The 20361-nt window shown below is 39.2% G+C and overlaps 1 protein-coding gene and 1 long non-coding RNA gene across 2 annotated transcripts; both read right to left on the bottom strand.

Annotated features, from left to right (window-relative positions):
* Positions 1-244: 244 nt before the first annotated feature.
* On the bottom strand, positions 245-2143 carry LOC135730646 (uncharacterized). The gene is made up of 4 exons (XR_010526029.2): positions 1763-2143; positions 1476-1526; positions 603-695; positions 245-495 (listed from the first exon to the last, which is right to left on the bottom strand). It is a non-coding gene; the product is annotated as an uncharacterized lncRNA (long non-coding RNA).
* Positions 2144-12884: 10741 nt separating this feature from the next.
* On the bottom strand, positions 12885-20096 carry cldn7a (claudin 7a). The gene is made up of 4 exons (XM_065248641.2): positions 19639-20096; positions 16337-16501; positions 13934-14018; positions 12885-13648 (listed from the first exon to the last, which is right to left on the bottom strand). Exons 1-4 carry the CDS (start codon positions 19859-19861, stop codon positions 13486-13488), a joined length of 636 nt encoding a protein of 211 aa, XP_065104713.1. The 5' UTR covers positions 19862-20096; the 3' UTR covers positions 12885-13485.
* Positions 20097-20361: the final 265 nt, after the last annotated feature.

Raw genomic sequence — 20361 nt, 5'->3', positions numbered from 1 at the left:
TCTATGGTATATTTATTGTAATGTAAAAACCTCTGTTGTCTTATCAGATGCAGCAAAACTTTGGAACCTGATTTAACGCTCACATTGAATATTTTTAGGAACATCAAGAATGAAAAAGTTCCACTTCAAATACAGATAAAAAGATTTATTGTGAATGCAAAAAGTAGTTAAACACAAAGTATGACAAGTGGAGATAAAGAACATGACATATCTCTCTGTCATCAAAACAAACAAAAAAGCATAACAGAAAATAGTTTACATACTTTTATTTTGTTGATTTAAAATGCAAACGAAACAATCTTGTAAAAATCAAGCTTAAATTTAAAATCAGTGATATTTTTTGTGATTATGATTATTTTAAACATGCGGAGTGGAGTGTGTATTTATAGACTTGAATATACGCTGATAACTGCAAACCTCCATCAGATCACAAAGGAGTAGAAATGGTTCGGTTGCAGTACTTCTGAAACAGCCTTTTGGAGTCATCATTTAAATCTGTGTACAAGGTAAAATGTGTTATTTGTAAAGGATTCAACAATGTTTTTCTAAATGAATGCTACAACCACATGCATACAATTTTCCTGTCTCTCAAATAAACTTACAACTTTTGTGGTTAGTGCAAATACACCGCACAGTTTCAGCCCAAGTTTTAGGATGGGGTTTCCTTACGCATTGTAGACCTTTCCTAGGATGAACTAGAAAGAGATTTTGATTTAAAATTAATTTTGCCCAGTTTTGAATTCTAAAAGATTTTAATATTGTTATTAAAGTATAATTTTGAGCTGAACCACATGTGACCAAGGACCACAAAACCAGTCATAAGGGTTACCTTTTTTAAATTGAGATTTATACATCATCTGAAACCAAATAAATATGTTTTGTATGGTTTGGGATGATATATTAATATAACTATTTGGAAAACTGGAATCTGAGGGTGCAAAAAAATCTAAATATTAAGAAAATTGCCTTTAAAGATGTCTAAAATGAAGTCCTTAGCAAGAATGATAACTTTTAAATATATATTTATGGTAGGGAATTTACAAAATATCTTCATGGAACATGATCTTTAATATCCTAGTGATTTTTGTCATAAAAATCAATAATTTTGACCATTACAGTGTATTGGTGGCTATTGCTACAGATATACCATGTGACTTATGGTTTTGTGGTGCAAAGTCACATGTGACTTAGACATTTAGGGCGGTTTCCCTGACAGGGTTAGACTAGTCCTAGACTAAAATAAATGTACTCTAAGAGCTGTCCAAACTGAAATCAACTTGCACTGACATATCTTAAAATACATCAGTGCCTTTAGTTTGCCTCAAAATGCACACAAGTAATGTTTTTTTAAGACATGTTTGTTCAAACTTATATTTCCTAATTAAACTAAGGTCTAGTCCTGGCTTAAGCTAATCCCTGTCCGGAAAGCCCCCCCCCCATAGTTTTTAACAATATGCCTAATACTAATTTCTTACTTTTGCAACCGCATATGGCTTGTCCATGCCCAGGTCCTCTTTGTGAACAGACTGCAACAGAAATAAAGAGAAACCAAATTGAGACGATACACATGGATCAAAACCCACTTCAAAAACACAAAACAACACCAATACTTTACATTTCATCATTAATTTAACTCATGTACCCAAACAGTAATGCTAAAAACTTTTCCCTCATAATTAACATTCATGTGACTCTACAGTTTTCAATTGAGCTTCAATGCTGTAATCATTAGTCAGTTAACAAAAAGCCTTGCATGAATTACCTGGGCTGTTGCACAAAATTGTGGTCAGAATCACCAGGACAAAAACCAGATAGATTGTTTTCGCCATTCTCACATAGGAGTCCTCATTCTGAGAGTTTGAGATTTGAGCGCTCCTTTTATTCTCCTGGTTAATGATTACACCCCCTTGCCCAGGATCTAAACTATGCATGAGGGGTTGCATTAAGTTTTCAAAATCAACGGCTTGAATAAGTCCTAACATGTTCTTGTGAATACCTTGACCCTAACTGAATAAGATATTGCTTGTTTACCTGTAGTTTACAAAACAACATTCAAGTAAAAACAGGTTCAATCTGATAAACTTGATCTTGGGGGTCAGGTAGCACTTACAGTTTTGAATAACTGAGTAAATTTGTAGGTACAATAACTGATGGACTGGGATTAAGTTTACTGGTTTATTGAGCGTTGAAAGAGCACCTTTACTAAATACTGTGATTTCACAAGTAAGATGTAATCCTGGATCAAAAATGTTTTGTTTTTCCTGGATCAACACTTTAATCCAAGAATCCCCAACCATACCTCTTATTTAAACCATAACCATTTTAGATTAGTGTGAAATAATAGTTTGAGAAGAATTTTTTAATAATCCCCAGGGTAGGCAAGGATGGTCCTGGAGTATCGATGTCCCGCAGAGATTAGCTCCAGCTCTAACCAAGCACACCTGAACAACTAATCAAGGTCCAAAGAGTCACCTGAAAACTACAGGTAGGTTCAGTTTTATCAGGGATAAAGCTAAAAACTGCAGGACATCGGCACTCCAGGACCAACTTTGCCTACTAAATAAATATAAATCTAACAATCTGCCAATTCCTCCAGAAAACAGCGTGAGGCGCACTGTACATTTTATTTATTGCGAAATTGAGACAAATAATTGACAGTATCACTTTGTGGCAGCATAGCATGTGAATTTAAATTCATGTAGTATTTTAATTGTAATAAAAAACACGGGATCCCCTTATTTCAATTTTTTACTATATAACATTTTTTATATACCCTTTTACTAACCTGACGTTGTCATACTCAAAATTCTAGTCAGAATTTGGGTCTGATACCACTCCACTGGGCTGTGATTATGGGGCGTGTTATAACCGAACCAGGGCAAAAAATGCGAGATGGTTCTCACTGCAGAACATGAGATCCAGGGGGCGGGGTTGGATCTAGACCCACTTGGCTGTACATTATCACACTTATTACACATAAAAACACAAATTTATTTGATATCTTTTATTAGCACATTAAAAAAAAAACATAAACCATGTTTAGGAAACCTGTTTCCTAATGGCTGTAAGCAAAGACGCGTTAAAACAAATTCAAAGTCCCTAGACTCCATACAAGATAAACATTCAATTTATTAATTTCTAAATTACTTGCCATATATATGTTAATAATTATGCATATTTATACTGTATACATTCATAGGTATTATACTGCATGTGGTAAGATTACTCGTACTGCCCAAATTGTTTTACTTCAAAACATAGCAAAAACACTTACATTTCATCTTAACGTCACTTCTTTTTTGTAGTCATAAGTAAAGTTAGTTTTTTCTGTCAAAAGAATAACTTAATTTAGTTACGACTCAATGCGGAAATGGTAACGCAACAACACGTGTATGACGTGTCTTGTGGTAAAACTGCCGACCAATCAAAATGTAGTGAGAAGAGATCCAGCTCTGGATCTGAATCCAACCCTGCCCCCTGGATCTCGATCCAACCCCGCCCCCTGGATGTCATGTTCTGCAGTGAGGCGCTACTGAAAAGTGCCTCTACATGCAATTGTATACAACCAATCAGAGCAACCGAGTGTGTGATGTATATTGAAATGGCGTCTGTCCTTTTGCAGCCTGACCTAAACTGCTAGTCATTTCGCTACAATGAGACTAACATTATGAATGAACTCAGTCTGAGTAAGCAAATGTACATTGACACCTATATTTTTACAACATTTCATTCATATCACGACATTGTAAGTTATTTACTAAGTCATACAGTCAGACAATCTCTTACCATTTGTAAGTTAGATGAACTTCATCCACGGGCTTGCGAAAAGGAGCTGGCAACTAGGAGCCAGTTATATCCATGTTGTCGGGCGTGCTGTCGATATCTTCTAGAACAGACTCAAATGGCAGAATCTTCACATCTCATTTCTACAGCGGCAGCCGTCTTTGTTGTAGATGGATTCAGCACAAGCACTTTTTGGTGACGTGGTTGATTACGTTACTGTTGATCATCTGTCCATCATCATATAAAGCCCTCCCTCACAATATGATTGGTTCGATCAGCTTACGGTCACGCATAGCGTCACAACGGAGCGAATCCAGACCTGGCACCCAGGCTACCCTTTTACAGCACGTGATCGAATAGCCTGTCCGCACATTTTAGCAACAGAAGTGGTGTTTGTCCCCCATTGGTTCTAACGTGTTAGCAACTCAGAAAGTTTATTAAAATGGTTTCCCAGCATCAAAATGTCGGGTTGTTGCGTTTGACTGTGCTAATATAATATACTAATATACGTGTATATATGTATCTTGCCACTTTATATTTGGCCATCTGCTAACGTCTTCTATCCACTCCACTATAGTACATGGATCTGCTACCTCTGTTGAAAAAGTTGATAAAGTCAAACTTTCTCCGTCTGTGTTGCTTTACTGCTGATTCTTGCCATACTTTCGTTGCCAAAATGTGTGCGCATACGTTGCCATGTCATCATTGTTTACAAACAATAAAAGAGTCTATAGGGGGTCCCACAATGCAGGAGGTCCGTGGCCACCACAGCCCCCCTCAAATCAAACACTGAAGTGTCACGGTAGGCAAACACACTGTTTCCTCCGTGTCTCGTGTATGGTGTTTATCCCGATTCCCTTCACCTGTGTTGATTGTCTCACTCCAGCTGCTCATCATTACATGCTCTCCATAAATACTCACTCTGCTCTCTGTTCCCTGCCAGATCCTTGTTCTATGTCGGTCTTCATATCGTTTTGGATTGTATTGTTTAGCGTGTGGATTGTTTATTGTGTCGTCTTCGTGTTGGATGTTCCGGTCTTCACCAGTTGGATATTACCACAGACCCACTCCACCAACGGCACCAGCAATCACCATCACCTGCTTACCACTGTAGTTCTTCGATTACCGTTACCATCATCTGGACATTGTCTTGTTCTTGTTTACCTGTGTTATTTCCAGTGTTTTAATAAACCTGTGTTTACTTTTCCTGCAACTGCTTCCTCTTTGATATCTATCGTTACAGAAGGATCTGGCCATAAATGGAAGCAGCAGGAAATCACTCCCCATCTCCTTTAGAAGAGTTTCTCCAGCGGGCGGTTCTAAGGATGGACCGCCAGGACAAAGTTATTGAGGAGATGGGTTGAGCGGTCCAAGTAATGGTGACGAAGGTGTCCGAGCTGACCCCACAAGTGCAACATCAACAACCTCCCACAGCGCCTCCCACACCCCCAGCTACATCTACTTCACCAGTGGGCGCTTTCCACTCAGAACCACGTCTTCCCATCCCGGAGAAATATGCAGGTGAGCCAAGATTCTGTCGTACATTCCTTTCCCACTGTTCTCTCCATTTCACCCTGCAACCCAGGACATTTTCCAGCGAGCAGACGAAGGTGGCGTTCGTGCTCTTCCTACTGACTGGAAAGGCTGCCCTCTGGTGGACGGCGGTGTGGGAGAACTCTAACGACTGTTGCTCTTCGTTCCCCTCACTGTCAGAGGAAATGAAGAGGGTGTTCGGTCGCTCTGTTGCCGGGAGAAAAGCCGCAAGACTCCTCTCCGAACTCTGCCAGGAGGAAAAATCCGTATCTGAGTATGTAATTGAGTTTTGCACCCTGGCGGCGGAGTGCAGGTGGAACAAAGAAGCGCAGTGGGATCATTTCCTCATGGGCTGGCTGACCGCATCCAACAAGTTATCCACGTTGTGGACCTTCCCACCTCTCTGAACACATTGATCGACCTCGCCATCAGGGTTGATAAGCGACTTACCCAGGCAGCACGTCGGAGGGCTACTGCACCATTACCCGTCAGACTGGATTCTCGTCTACCCAGCAACAGTGGTGCGGCCAGCCCCCTCAATGATCTCCAGCCCATGCAGGTGGGTCGAGCTCGGCTTTCCCGGGAGGAGAAGCTCCGGCGGAGGTCCCTGGGTTTATGTCTTTACTGCGGCAGCGCCGGGCATCAAATCCATCCGTGCCCGGTAAAAGACCAAGCCCGATAGTAAACCTGAGGCTACTATCGGCGGGGTCTCTGCCAAGAAGACCTCATCCACCTCAACGCTCCTCCCGGTGAAACAACAGTGGTCCACCCATTCTCATGACTGCCACGCACGTCTGGATTCGGGGGCCGAGGGGAGCTTTGTCGATCACACCATCGCACACAAGCTCCAGATTCCTCTCACGCTACTTACTCATCAGATTGCTCCCTACGCTCTCAACGGACACAAGCCTCCCATCATCACCCACATCACTGAACCTGTGTCTCTCATCACATCGGGCAATCACACTGAGGACATCTCTTTTTACATTACGAATTCTCCACTTTCACCCATCGTTCTTGGACACACCTGGCTTCACAAACACAACCCCAAAGTTGACTGGCGTCTTGGGACTGTTACCAGCTGGAGTGAGGGGTGTCATAAGTCTTGTCTTTTGTCTGTGTGTCTGACTGTTTCTGAGTCTGTGTTTCAGGGGGAAGCAGTGGATTTGTCTAACGTGCCCGCGGAGTACCACGACCTGGAGGAGGTGTTCAGTAAGTCTCAGGCTGATTCTCTTCCTCCTCACCGTCCCTATGACTGTGCTATAGAGATACTTCCCGGTACGTTTCCGCCTAAAGGCAAGTTATATTCTTTATCTGTTCCAGAGATGAAGGCCATGGAGAAATACATTTCTGATTCTCTAGCAACGGGGTTCATTCGTCCTTCCTCTTCTCCAGCGGGGGCGGCATTTCTTTTTGTGGGGAAGAAGGACGGGTCCTTGCAACCTTGTATGGACTACCGAGGGCTGAATAACATAACGGTAAAGAATACCTATCCTTTGCCGTTGATGTATTCAGCCTTTGAGAGGTTGCAAGGAGCGTCCGTCTTCACTAAATTAAACTTACATAATGCTTATCATTTGGTCCGCATCAGTGAGGGGGATGAATGGAAGACTTTTGAGTACTGCGTCATGCCCTTCGGGCTAATGAACTCGCCTGCAGTCTTCCAAGCACTCGTTAATGACGTGTTGCGAGACATGGTAGATCAGTTCATTTATGTCTACCTGGATGACATATTGATTTTTTCTTCGTCTCTCCAGGAACATGTGCAACACGTACGACGAGTGCTTCTGCGGTTGCTAGAGAATGGGATTTTTGTCAAGGCGGAAAAATGCGTTTTTCATGCACAGTCTGTTTCTTTTCTAGGGCACATCATTTCGACTGAGGGTGTCCGCATGGATATTGACTTCTGGATAGAGATTTCTGGGGTTTGGCAATTTTTACCAGCGTTTCATTCGCAGTATCAGAAAACTAGCCGCTTCTCTGACTGCCTTGAACCCCCTTGTACTACGTTCAGGTGGTCAGACGCAGCCGCTTTGTTTCAGCTCCCATTCTTGTTTCCCCTGATCGCTCACGTCAGTTCATAGTGGAGGTCGATGCGTCAGAGGTGGGGGTAGGAGCAGTGCTTTCCCAGCGCACACCTTCTGATGGAAAGGTTCATCCCTGAGCGTTCCGATCGCACTTCTACTCCCGAGCGAATTTTACCGGAGACCCTATTTGTCTCCACGCTCAGATAGGAGGTCGAATCGAAGGTTTTGACAGCCTTAGAAGGGGTAACGCCTCCGTCTCGTTTCCCACCGAACCGCTTATTTGTGCCGGAGGAGTTACGGTCCTATGTCATCCAGTGGGGCCATTGTTCCAAGGTAGCTTGTCATCCAGGGGTGAGTCACACTAAGTTTTTAGTCAAACAACGATTCTGGTGGCCGGGTATGACTCGTGACATTCACGATTTTGTTTTGGCTTGCTCGGTTTGTGCCACTGGTAAGACTTCCAATCGCCCTCCTGACGGGTTACTTCTACCGCTGCCAGTCCCTTCGAGACCCTGGTCCCACATTGCGCTAGATTTCATTACCGCCCTCCCACCCTCTCAGGGTAATACGGTGATTTTAACCGTAGTGGACCGATTCTCGAAGGCGACTCATTTAACCCTTTCCCAAATTACCATCAGCCAAGGAGACAGCGGTTACTGTCGTAGACCACGTCTTCCATTTACATGGCCTTCCGACAGACGTGGTCTCCGACGGGGTTCCCCATTTCGTGTCCAAATTTTGGCGAGAATTTTGCAAATTGTTAGGAGCGACTGTTAGTCTGTCTTCCGGGTTTCATCCCCAGAGCAATGGTCAAACTGAGCGAGCCAACCAAGATGTGGAAATGGTGATGCGGTGTTTGGCTTCCAAGAATCCTTCGTCCTGGAGCAAATATCTCTTTATGGTGGAGTACGCAATTCATTGCCAGTGTCATCCACGGGTAGGGGTGCTTAACGATTAATCGCGATTAATCGATAGCAGAATAAAAGTTTTTGTTTACATCATATTTATGTGTGAATTGTATATAATAACTTTGTATAAATAAATGCACACACATGCATGTATATATTTAAGAAATGTTTACATGTGTATATACATTTGTATATTTATTTATAATTTATATTATATATAAATATAAATACCTAATATATAAATATATTTTTTTCTTATAATTATACATGCATGTGTGCATATTTATATATACATAATTATTATACACAGTTCACACACATATTTGATGTAAACAAAAACTTTTATTCTGCTATCGATTAATCGCGATTAATCGTTAAGCACCCCTATCCACGGGCCTATCACCTTTTTAATGTAGTTTAGGTTACCAGCCACCTAATTTTCCTAGTCTGGAATCCGAGATTGCGGTTCCCTCCGCTCACTATGTCCAGAGGTGCCACCGTACCTGGACTAGAGCTCGTGAAGCTCTACTCCGGGTGGGGGCGCGCACCAAGGCTAAAGCCGATCGCCACCGGTCTAAGCCTCCCGTGTACGTCGTCGGTCAAAAAGTGTGGCTTTCTACCCAGAGCATTCCGATGCGTTCCGTCTCGAATAAGCTTGCTCCCAAATTTATTGGCCCGTTTGCTGTCGCCAAAATCATTAACCCAGTGACAGTTCGCCTTAACCTCCCTCCTGCGTACAGGAGAATTCATCCTGCGTTTCACATTTCTAAAATCAAACCTGTTTTCCATTCAAGACTTAACCCCGCCTGTCCCGGTCCCACCCCCTCCTCGTCTCGTAGCAGGGGAACCCACCTATTCGGTTAATCGTATTCTGGACACTAGGAGGAGGGGACGCGGATTTCAGTACTTGGTGGACTGGGAAGGTTACGGTCCGAAGGAGAGAAGTTGGGTCCCTGCTCGGGACATACTGGATCACACCCTCATTGATAACTTCCATAAACATGTAAAGCAGGCTGGGAACATCAGGTGACGTCCTAGGGGAGGGGGTACCGTCATGGTAGGAAAACACACTGATGGCATGTGCTCGTTATCCCGATTCCCTTCACCTGTGTTGATTGTCTCACTCCAGCTGCTCATCATTACATGCTCTCCATAAATACTCACTCTGCTCTCTGTTCCCCGCCAGATCTATGTCGGTCTTTTATATCGTTTTGGATTGTATTGTTTAACGTGTGGATTGTTAATTGTGTCGTCTTCGTGTTGGATGTTCCGGTCTTGACCAGTTGGATATTACCACAGACCCACTCCACCAACGGCACCAGCAATCACCATCACCTGCTTACCACCATAGTCCTCCGATCCCTGTTACCATCATCTGGACATTGTGTTGTTCTTGTTTACCTGTGTTATTTCCAGTGTTTTTAATAAACCTGTGTTTACTTTTCCTGCAACTTTTTCCTGCGTGATATCTATCGTTACATGAAGATACTGCTGCTGACTGTGAAAAGGAAGCCACATTCACGTGATAAGCTTGATGTGTCACCATATAAACTCAAACATTACAACAGTCAATAAGAAATTGCAGTGTACAAAAACTTCCTGCAGGGGGACAGTTGGGACATTTTAAACATACACAAATTATCCAGTAGTTCATATACAAACACTCCATTGACTTTTCCACTATACATGTATTGCATGCCTCTGTGCTTTTATAGTTGCGCAACGAAGACACGTCGACTCAGAGAAACAACACAAAATTATTAAATATATCTTCATATATCACTTATACCACTTCTTCATTTCATCCTCCCACTGGGTTATACATAGTAAACATTTACCATAACTGTTTTTAATCATGTTTTGTAAGTGCTCTCACGTCACACACACAAAAAGAGGAAATACGTCACATCATATACTTCCGCATTCGAAAATGAGGTGGATACTGTAAAGTGAATTCCCTGCACGTGAGTAACATTACTCATAACACTGGCATGAGTACACTGTGCTGAAGAAACAATTAAGTTGTACAGGAACAAGTGAGATATTCCCGCTTCTGGTTTCTAAATTAAATATCATTAAGAGTTGACGCACCACCCATTATTGTTTCTTTAAACCGGATCCTCAAAACTTTTTATTTGACTATTTTATCATGAGGTATAAAGTATAAAGATTTGTGTTGTGTAATAGTGCCTTATTTAATGACTTTTTAAACGTGTGCAAGACTATATATATATATATATTGTGCTGTCACCTTTTACAATAAATATTATTGTGTAGGCCAGGGGTATCCAACCTTTTTGTTATCACAATAGAAAAAAACAATCTGGATGGCTACTTTTTTATTCTTGTGTCAACTTAAAACGTTTTTTTGTTTTACTTGTTGATTTTATTTGACTTGTTAATATGTTTTATAATTATTTAAAATGTTAACATGTATAAAAGAAGCCAAGCTAATATATAAAAAGTAATAAATATTAAATTGAGGCTTTTAATAAAATATGCTTTGGCGGGCAACTCACAGATTCTGTACACCATGTTGGAGACCACTGGTGTAGGCCTATATAATTAAAGAGCATTAAAAAAAATAATTGAATTATAAAACTGAAACTTTCTATAGATGAACATGGTAATTTTTCACTGTTCTGCGTTGTGGCGAAAGGAAAGACAAAAACGACACTGATCTTTTGCTTTTAGGCTAAACAAACATGTTATATGCACATTAGCGCGTGTGCAGTGTGGGTTCTCACGAGTATGTAGGCTGCTGGTAGCCCACACGATGTGGGTGAACCGTCAATAAGTGATTGACAGTACCCACGGGCTCAGCCCGGCTCACGCTGCATGAGTGTTGCAGGGATCGGGGCCCTCCCTCGCAGTGACGCATACAGAAACAACCAAGGAAATCCCCAAGTGAGAGTTACGACAGACTCCGCCGTAAGATAGTGGGCAACTTCCGACTCGCGAGAAACGCAACGCAACGCGCTGAAAGCAGCGGATAAATCGACATATATAAACGAAATAAACGCGAACCGTGACCACTTTCCTGACAAAAATAAGGTAAGCCTGTCTTTGTTTTTATATGTAGGTTTTGGAACTGTTTATGTTATGTTTCCTATACAAGGTAAATCGAAAGCTGCGTTGTTCTGAACACATTCCCCCATCTGGGGGCTACGTGTTTTTGTCGTGTATGTTTATAAAATAGCATATATATCATCCGGAAACGAAACGCGTGTTAATGCCAGGTGTAAAGCAGGGCATAGTGCCATACAAATACTGTAACTACAGTCCATGTCCGGTGATATAGTATATAGTCTATTTATAACAAAATTTTGGTGTGTGATTTCAGTTATCGCTCAATTTTCCGTTATTTTACCCCAGGTATCGTAAACAATCGTTTTACAATAATTTCTTGGTGGATTACTAAAGAATCGTCGACTTTGCGGAAGCGCACAGCCAACCACAGACTCGTGGTCGTCGTTTATGAGTACATCTACCAAAGTACAAGAAGACGACATGTACGGAATGGCAGGAATGCCCGATCTTATGCCACCGTCAGGTGCGATGCAGCCCAGTCCCGTAATCCCGCACGATCACGGACAGGCGGAGAGAAACGCCGCGCCACGGAGAATACAGCGTGCCCCAAAACTCGGACAGATCGGGCGGTCTTCCAGAGGTGGGTGTGCAGTCGCCTGGTTGTTATTTTTAAAATCAACCACTCGATGCTAATACGCACTAATGTGTGTCTTCTATTTGACAGTGGTTATTGATGACGAGGACCTGGATGACATCATAAACAATAACAGAAGTTTCCCAGCATCACAGAGAGTGTCACCTGTGGTCTAAAAATGCATGACTGACTGTGCCAAAGCTGTTAAGAGGCCAACACTCATCAAACCAGGCCCACTCTCTTATGTTCTCACTTTCCTCTTCACTGCTTTTGAGACTTTTACTGCTTCAAGGTGAACCAAGAGTACAGTGGACTTTACTCATTGTACTCTTACGTGTACGTATGCTTGCCCATCACTTATTTGGTTTACTGAATGATGTCTGGGTTCCTCTGATCAGGACGTTTCTTGCAGTGGAGATTCTGATGATCTCTAATTTGACAGGGCTATATATTTATTAAACTTGCACTTTACTACAGAAAACAATGCTAACCTTAGCAGGTTGGATTACTCATCTCCCAAAGAGGACATTTTTCTGCGAAACTCTGTTAATGTGTAACACATTTTGTGGTGTGACCTACGGTAACCTTGGTAACTGGGGTCTACTTTGACATATGTCATATGCAATCAGATGGCATCAGTAATTGTTAAAAGTTTTTCCTCAATGTCTGTTGCCTTGAAAAAGCGCTGTCTGTGACTGAGATGAACAATCAAATGTTCTGCAATGATGATCGGACTGCGCGACGCTTTTACAATTGTTGTTGTTTAGATGTTTTGCATGGCAAAAAATAATTTTTTTGTAAATTGTGAGGGTGCATGGGCTGGGAGTATTAAATGATTATCTTTATGCTGAAGCCCGGTGTTCATTTTAAATGCATTTGGATGAGGGTGGGTATATAAACACAATAAACACAAGCAAGGCACTATTTAAACAGGAGGAAAGAAAACCGGTTGGGTACAAAGCAAGCAAACTTTAATCTAGAGGGGAAGTAAGCTGTGAGTAAACAATATTTGCATACACGTGTGTGTGTGTGTGTGTGTGTGTGTGTGCATATATACTATACTGTACAGAAAACTAACACTGCCATTATCAAGATATTTAAAAAAATGAAAGTAAAGGTATAATGGTATGTTACATATTAAGTAAACTAAAATATGAGTTTAATATAATGGACAGTGTTTTCCTAGGACAGTAAAACACTTAATTAACATTAATCACATAATGAATATTAACATATATGCTGTGTTAATAATGTTATATTCTGGGTGCGCAGAGGATAATTATCTAAAACAAATATTGAGAATTCCTCCATTTTGAAAAACACTTTCTTGGCCTGTTGGTTGTAGTGCTCCCTAGTGGGCACTTTAGAAACACCAGGCTGTCTGGCTATCTGAATGTCTTATTTTACCAAGAGAAAATAACCTCGTGTTTCATTGAAACACTGATGTCTCCACAGTCGCTTAATGTCTCTCCAATCTAAAACAACACAACATGCTCAGTCCATTTATTTGCTGAAGAAATCCTTCACTCTAATGAAACTGCTCTCCTTTTCCAGTGAGGGGCAGTCTTGTTCACACATACTCTTTGTTGCCGTTGGTTGACCGTGCAGGACTGCTTTTAGGATACTTTGACACTTGTTTACTTCGAGGGCAAGAGGCAGCCAACATAGCTCCCCCAAGTACGTCGAGAAATGAGCCGCCCCATGCAATGAAGATGGCTGCTCCGAACTCAAATCTAATTAAATAAAAATAAAAAACAACACGTGAGAAGATTACATAATAACATGCACATACAGTATCACGTATGAATGTAATTAATGTAAGTTCTGGAGAATTATTTCACAACATTTTGGATGTCTCTCCAACCTCACACACACCCGATTTAACTCATTTGATAGATTGCTCTGGGTGTGCCAGATAACTGAGACATCAAAAATGTGTCATTTTGGGGTGGCTCCAGGAACGTGGTTTGGAAACAGTTTTCCATAAATTGTGCAAAGAGAAAATGTGTGGTTCTCACTTGGTGTTCACTGGGGTAAAGGGGTTGTAAAAGGCTCGGATCACGTTGTGGGCAAACCATGAGCAGGCAACAATTGCACAAAGGGCTGCAGGAACAAAACAGAGGTTGTTTTTAAAATTTCTTCAAAGCATTGCAGTTTAAATGCAATTGTCTATACTCATACATTTCTATAACACTCAAATGCTTGATTCTGATTGGCCAGGGTTTGAAAACTAATAACACATGCTAACCTGGTAGCTGCAAATCATTTTGCCACAAAAATTAAATATAAATATATCTTTTAATAACATATATGACATTATATTTACAAATGATTCAACCATATAGTGTTTGTGAAATGTGAAAGTTTTGTTTTCTCTCAAAAGCGTCTTTCAAATCAATATTTTCTTTACTTATGAGATAAATAGCCGTTTAATAAAGGGAATAATTTACAGGCAGATGGATTTAACACTCAATAAACCTTTGGGGGCGGTTTCTCGAACAGGGTTAAGTATAATCCAGGAAGTTATATTAGGACATTTAAGTAGTTTTTACAAACCAACCTTGACACAAAACAATGCCACTGATATATGTTAAGGAGCACCTATTTCACAAAAACAACGTTACTTTTGTGTATTTGGTATAATACAATGTTTTTGCATGGTTTATGGTTAAAAAAACACATTATTTTCCACAGTAGCTCCAGATATACTGTCTTCCCGAAATGCATGGAATTTGTACAAAACTCATAGATTTGAAAAGCGCTGTGTCCTTAGTTGGTCAGCTATTCTGTATGTTGTGATTGGCCTATATAACTCTGACTGCAGCCGGAAATATGACGCTCCTTACCATGTTTGAAAGATTCGGTCACAATGCAATGCTAACAGGAGTTAATTTATAGGCTAGGAGTCAAAGCGGGAGGAATTATGATAATTTCGGTCTTCTCTACATTTTCATTGGAAACAATAACTTGCATCATTGTTTACTTTGGGGTATGTACCTTTTGCATATCGATAACATGAACTAATACACACTTACACACCAAAGGAAATGTAAAAATCGTGATTTGGACCATATGAGCTCTTTAACCAATTTAACTCTGTGGACCCTGTACCGAATACAAAATTAATTATTATGACTTAATATAAAATATTATTTTAATTTTTAATGGGCTGTCATGGACCATATGAGATACTGTTTGAAAGCTTAGAAACTCTACTTTCTGCAGATATGCATCACTTTGACATATCTTTTACTGTAAGAAAGTTATTTACACTTAATTTACACTATCACCCCCCCCCCCATATTTTTTATATCATTTTATATTCACATATTTCATATTTTTCAAATATGACAAACATGGGCAGGTCTTATATCAAATGAAAGCTCTCACTCTCAGGATACATTATTATTATTTTTCTATTAACATCAACAATCGTCAATGAGGTAAAAATTGTCTTTTGTAAACGTATGTAAACTTGAGTGTGAACTGCCTCAGATAGCACAGATAGCCACAAATACTTATCTTTGGTTCTATTCGACAAAATGAGTCCATTCACAGCATTTCTTTGGTTGTGTGCATTAATAATCCCTTGCTATTTATTATATTTGCAATCACAAAAAAAGTATTTTTATATGAAAAATGTGGTGTTTCATCATATGAAAAACAACATAAATAACAACAGTTGTCACAAACAGCAGCTTTTTATGTAACTTCAAAGGGTTTTCTTTAAAATGATATAAATATATTGCATGTATTCCACTGTATGTGGTTATGGGGACACTTCAAATGTTTTTAGGCAGAAATTGTATACAAAAAGGGTATTAATCCTCCCTTCAGTTGGAGTAAAATTACTTTTGCATAGATTATTATAGAGAAAAAAATATTTTTTCCTCTGTAAGCTGCCAATTGCTGGAATCAAAGGAAACTGTCTGCAGGTTTCGTTATACTACTCAGGGCCAAAGTTATACACTTTTAAATACAGACTTTATGAAAAAACAAACATAAAAAGTGCCTATTTATTTTTGTGTTTATTAGAAGACTGACAACACATACAACCATGTTTAGCACTTTCAACTGTGTTTTATGAAAATTCAAAGGGTTTCCTGTAAAATGATACCTAAGGTTTGTATGTGCACCTCTGCATGTGGGTATGGGAAGCTTTTGAAATTGGGTAGGCCAAATCCAGGCAGAAATCCCCAAATGTAAGTACAAGGTGTATTTTAAATTAAGGCAACTCACAAACATGCATTTTAGTCTGGGACTAGGATAAGCCTTTTTTGGGAAACTGCCCTTTGGTTTAATTAATTCCCAGACTGAGCACAATAACAAAACCTACTAATAGTCTTTAAGTTATTTAAATTATTTTATTTTTTAAAGTTATACAGTATTGAAGTCCCACAAAAGTCTGTTTTAACACTCACCTCCCACTAGCAGTATGATTCCCCCTGTCATGGCTGTTCGAGACTTGCGAACTTTATCATCTGCTCCACAAGTGGTGCACTTCATCCCCATGCAGGCAACACCCAGTCCAGCAATGGATACAATAATACCCACAATCATTAGCGCACGGGTAGCCTGAAGATCACCTGACAGAGAAGGATTGAGAAGAAAGACAAATCTTATTATTGTGCTGTTTTGTTCCCATTTCTACAAACTGTACTGAAGGTCACACATTTAGGAGTTTGTTTAAACAGCAACAGGAATAGTGATGCTAACCGCGCTCACTGATAATCCATTGTCCGTCCACTGTAATTCAAACAAGGCAATAAAACTGAGAAAACAAAAAGAGAGCAAGAGCCCATTCCAACCAGAACCAGTCTGTGCCAGTTCATTCCTGTACACGTGCACACAAAACCCACCATGAGAAAAAGAAAGTGTGAAGGGTGGGGTGCAGGCTTTAGTGAAGTGGAGGAATTATTTCTCTCCTTTATTCATTAAAACACAACAAGGCATCTCTTGCCAGGCATAGAAACCAGTCAGCTGTGGAATGTACAGGGACACCCTACATAATTCAACCTGCTGTCAGGTGCAGTTTCAGCTGGTTTAAACTAGAAGTTTCCCGCAGTTTTCTCAGAAATCGGCACAGAGGTTCTGCACACCAACAGCAAGTGAACCATGAGACTTAAAGCACATTTTTTAAGAGTCTACATTACCATTTGCTTTGAAAACTATGTGCACGGTTATGGCCTCCAAGCATCATTTTTGGGAAACCCCAGAATGTTTTTATGACACCTTTCAATTTATCAACCACTGCTATTATTGTAGTGGTTGGGTGTGTAATAATAATACTTTGGCAGGTAGATCTTCTTCTATCTTATCTTGCTTTGTTACATTACAGGCATACTGTAGATTCAAGGTCCTATTGAGAAGGCCAACATCTATTAATCAAAGACAGACTGGCTGGCAATGGCACAAGTGTTTTTAACAAGACCGTCAAAATGTTTAGCCATGTTGCCAATATAGGAAAATTAAACAATTATGTCAGTATTTGATTTGAACTATATGGCTACAGTTTTGATTGGGTTTATTTTAAATGAACAAGGATTTACCTTTTCAATTTCAACTGTATAAAGTTACACATTAGTGTAAATGAAAAATTGATTGCTTTTTACTTTTTTAAACTTTTGTTCTGTAAAGAAACTACAACAGCATTGTGATACAAAACCTACAGTACAAATGAAAAATAACAAGATTGAAAAGGTTCTGTACTGTCACAGTTATATTTTGTTCTGGTTTTGTTGTGTGTTCTCATTTCCCTCAGTTTCCATTCTGTTAATTAGTCCCGCACCTATTTCTGTCCTGCCTGGTTATGTTCCCCTGTGTATTATTTACTGTAAGCCCTGTTCTCCTCAAGTCCTTGTCCGGTATATATACAGTACGTGTTATTTCCCCCTCACTGTAAAACATTCTGTAGAAATTACAGTATTACTGGCAACAGAATAAAGCTAAAATATCAGCCTCATGCAAAGCATTCTGGGAACCAAAATCTGAAGTAAAAAAAACTTCCCAAAATGCTTTGCATGAGGCTGATATTTTTATAATTTTTGTTATTTCTCTTTAGCATTTGTCAGAATGTGGATTCTATTCTATTCTATTCTATTCTATTCTATTCTATTCTATTCTATTCTATTCTATTCTATTCTATAGACCATTTCATAAGATGTAAACAACACTGGTCCAGAAGCACTTCCTGTTTCAGTTTTTTAACACTTGATAAACATTAGGATAAAATACAACCAACAGAACATATAGAACTGAGTCAAGAAGTTAAACAAACATCTTAAAGATGACGATATATGTGTGAAATAAAAAAAACAGTCACAAACTGAAACAGGAAGTGTTTCTGGACCAGTGTTGTTTACATCTTTTGAAATGGTCTATTCTATTCTATTCTATTCTATTCTATTCTATTCTATTCTATTCTATTCTATTCTATTCTATTCTATTCTATTCTATGCTAACATTTAAGGTGAAATTTTATGAACTCGCATTTTACACTGTAGCCTTCAGGCTTACGGAATCACAGACACAAATATTTTAATAATATGTCAAAAATCTATGTGCATGAGTCCATGGTCATCTCGGATTTTGTCATGGAGATAACAGTTAGGATTGGGTGTTTTTGGTGGTTGTGCATTACAGACAGGGTGATTTTTTATTTCCCTATGGCATTTGAGGGCATGCTTTAAAGATTATGACAAAAGGGTCAATATTTTTTAAATTAGTGACTTATAAAATGAACTACTTCAGATGTTTTGAGGTGTAAAACTATTTATTTGAAAGCCAATATACTGAAAATGTAAGAAACAGCAGACAATTGTAATTAACTGTTTGTCAAAAAACAATGGAAATTTTATTTTATGTTCTGCACAATTTAACTGATGTTTTGAAAAAGTTATATATGTGATCTTAGAAATGCTCCAAATAGAGACAAAATTTTATATGTAACTTCACTAAGATTATTATCATAATTATATTTACATGCAATTAAATTTACATAATTTAAAAAAATATTTACATTTGTTTTTTAATAATATTTATTACCTTATTTCTGTGACTGGGACTTACATGTGGCATGACATGCTGCAATATTTTTTATTGAATTTAAATGTATTTCATTATTTCTACTGGGCCTATTCCAAACTGCGTTTTTGCGCCCTTAAAGGGCACGTCGCATAAACAGTTCTGCGGATAAAGAGAAAATTACGTTGTTTTTCATAGCCCTATTGCCAAGTGTATTTTAATCGGTATTTTAATAAAAGATTAGCCTATATATTACTTTAGATAGTAAAAACGTATATATAAATATTTCATATTTTTTAAATTTCTCTTTATTAACTTTGTTTCAAAATAGCTTAACCGAAAGTATATGCATAATAAATGAAATAAAGAAAAATGATAGAAAAAGGAAAATTATGAATTGAAATGAAACTAAGTTCTAGAAAAACAAAATCAAAGCCATAATTGGCAACTCAAGCTTATTTTGGTAGTTTTAGTTTTCAAAAAAAAAAAAAAAAAAAAGGAATATATATATATATATATATGTGCTAAACTATTACCATTGCAACTCAAGTCTGTCATTACATTGATTTTTTATATAGATATAAAAATACATATTTAGATATATTAAGATTAGCCTATATATTACTTTAGATAGTAAAAACGTTATCACAAAAGTGATAAATTACATTAAAAGAAAGCTGCGTTGAGACTTAATACTCACTGTCTAACTGTAGGATGGAGTCGTAGATTTTACACTGAAGCTGGCCCGTGCTCTGAAAAGCGCACGACATCCACAGTCCCTGGTACGTGGCGACAGCTGTGATAATACTGTCACCTACATACGCGGACATCTTCCACTGCGGCAGGACGGTGCCCACGATGAGTCCAATGATGCCAACCAGAGAGAGAGAAAATCCAAGCATTTGAACGCCCGAGTTTGCCATTATTCAAGCTTTATGGCAAGCATCAACTGTTAAAAACTTCTCAAAAGTTTATGGATGTCGAGAAACCGAGATGCCCGCGCTCTTGTTCCAGACTCCAAATCACGCACCTGTTACTCCCTGTGTGTGGATCCTCTTCTAAAACTTTATGTGAAGTCCAAAACTTTCAGCAGCCTATTTCAACCTCCCCAGAAATGCGTGTCGCAGTCGAGGCGGATAACAGTTGCTGATGAGACGTCTCCAGGGACGAAGGCGCATAACGGTTTGCGCAAGACGCTGTGCCCTGCCTGTGAGATTGTGACGTCACACCGAATAGAATCACTTGCATCCATTCACAGTTTTAAACAAAACACCTAGCAGTAACACATCAAGTTTGTTTCTTAAATGATACATATAAAAATATAGATATTAATATAGATAGATATAGATTTAGATATAAATATAAATACATACAGATAGACAGATAGACAGGGGACATCCCTAATTTATATTTTTGTGATTTA

Source organism: Paramisgurnus dabryanus, chromosome 2 (assembly GCF_030506205.2).
Source record: "Paramisgurnus dabryanus chromosome 2, PD_genome_1.1, whole genome shotgun sequence".
In the NCBI taxonomy this organism is placed as follows: Eukaryota; Metazoa; Chordata; class Actinopteri; order Cypriniformes; family Cobitidae; genus Paramisgurnus; species Paramisgurnus dabryanus.
Note: the sequence above shows the minus strand (reverse complement) of the source record. Positions and strands in the feature narration are given on the sequence as shown.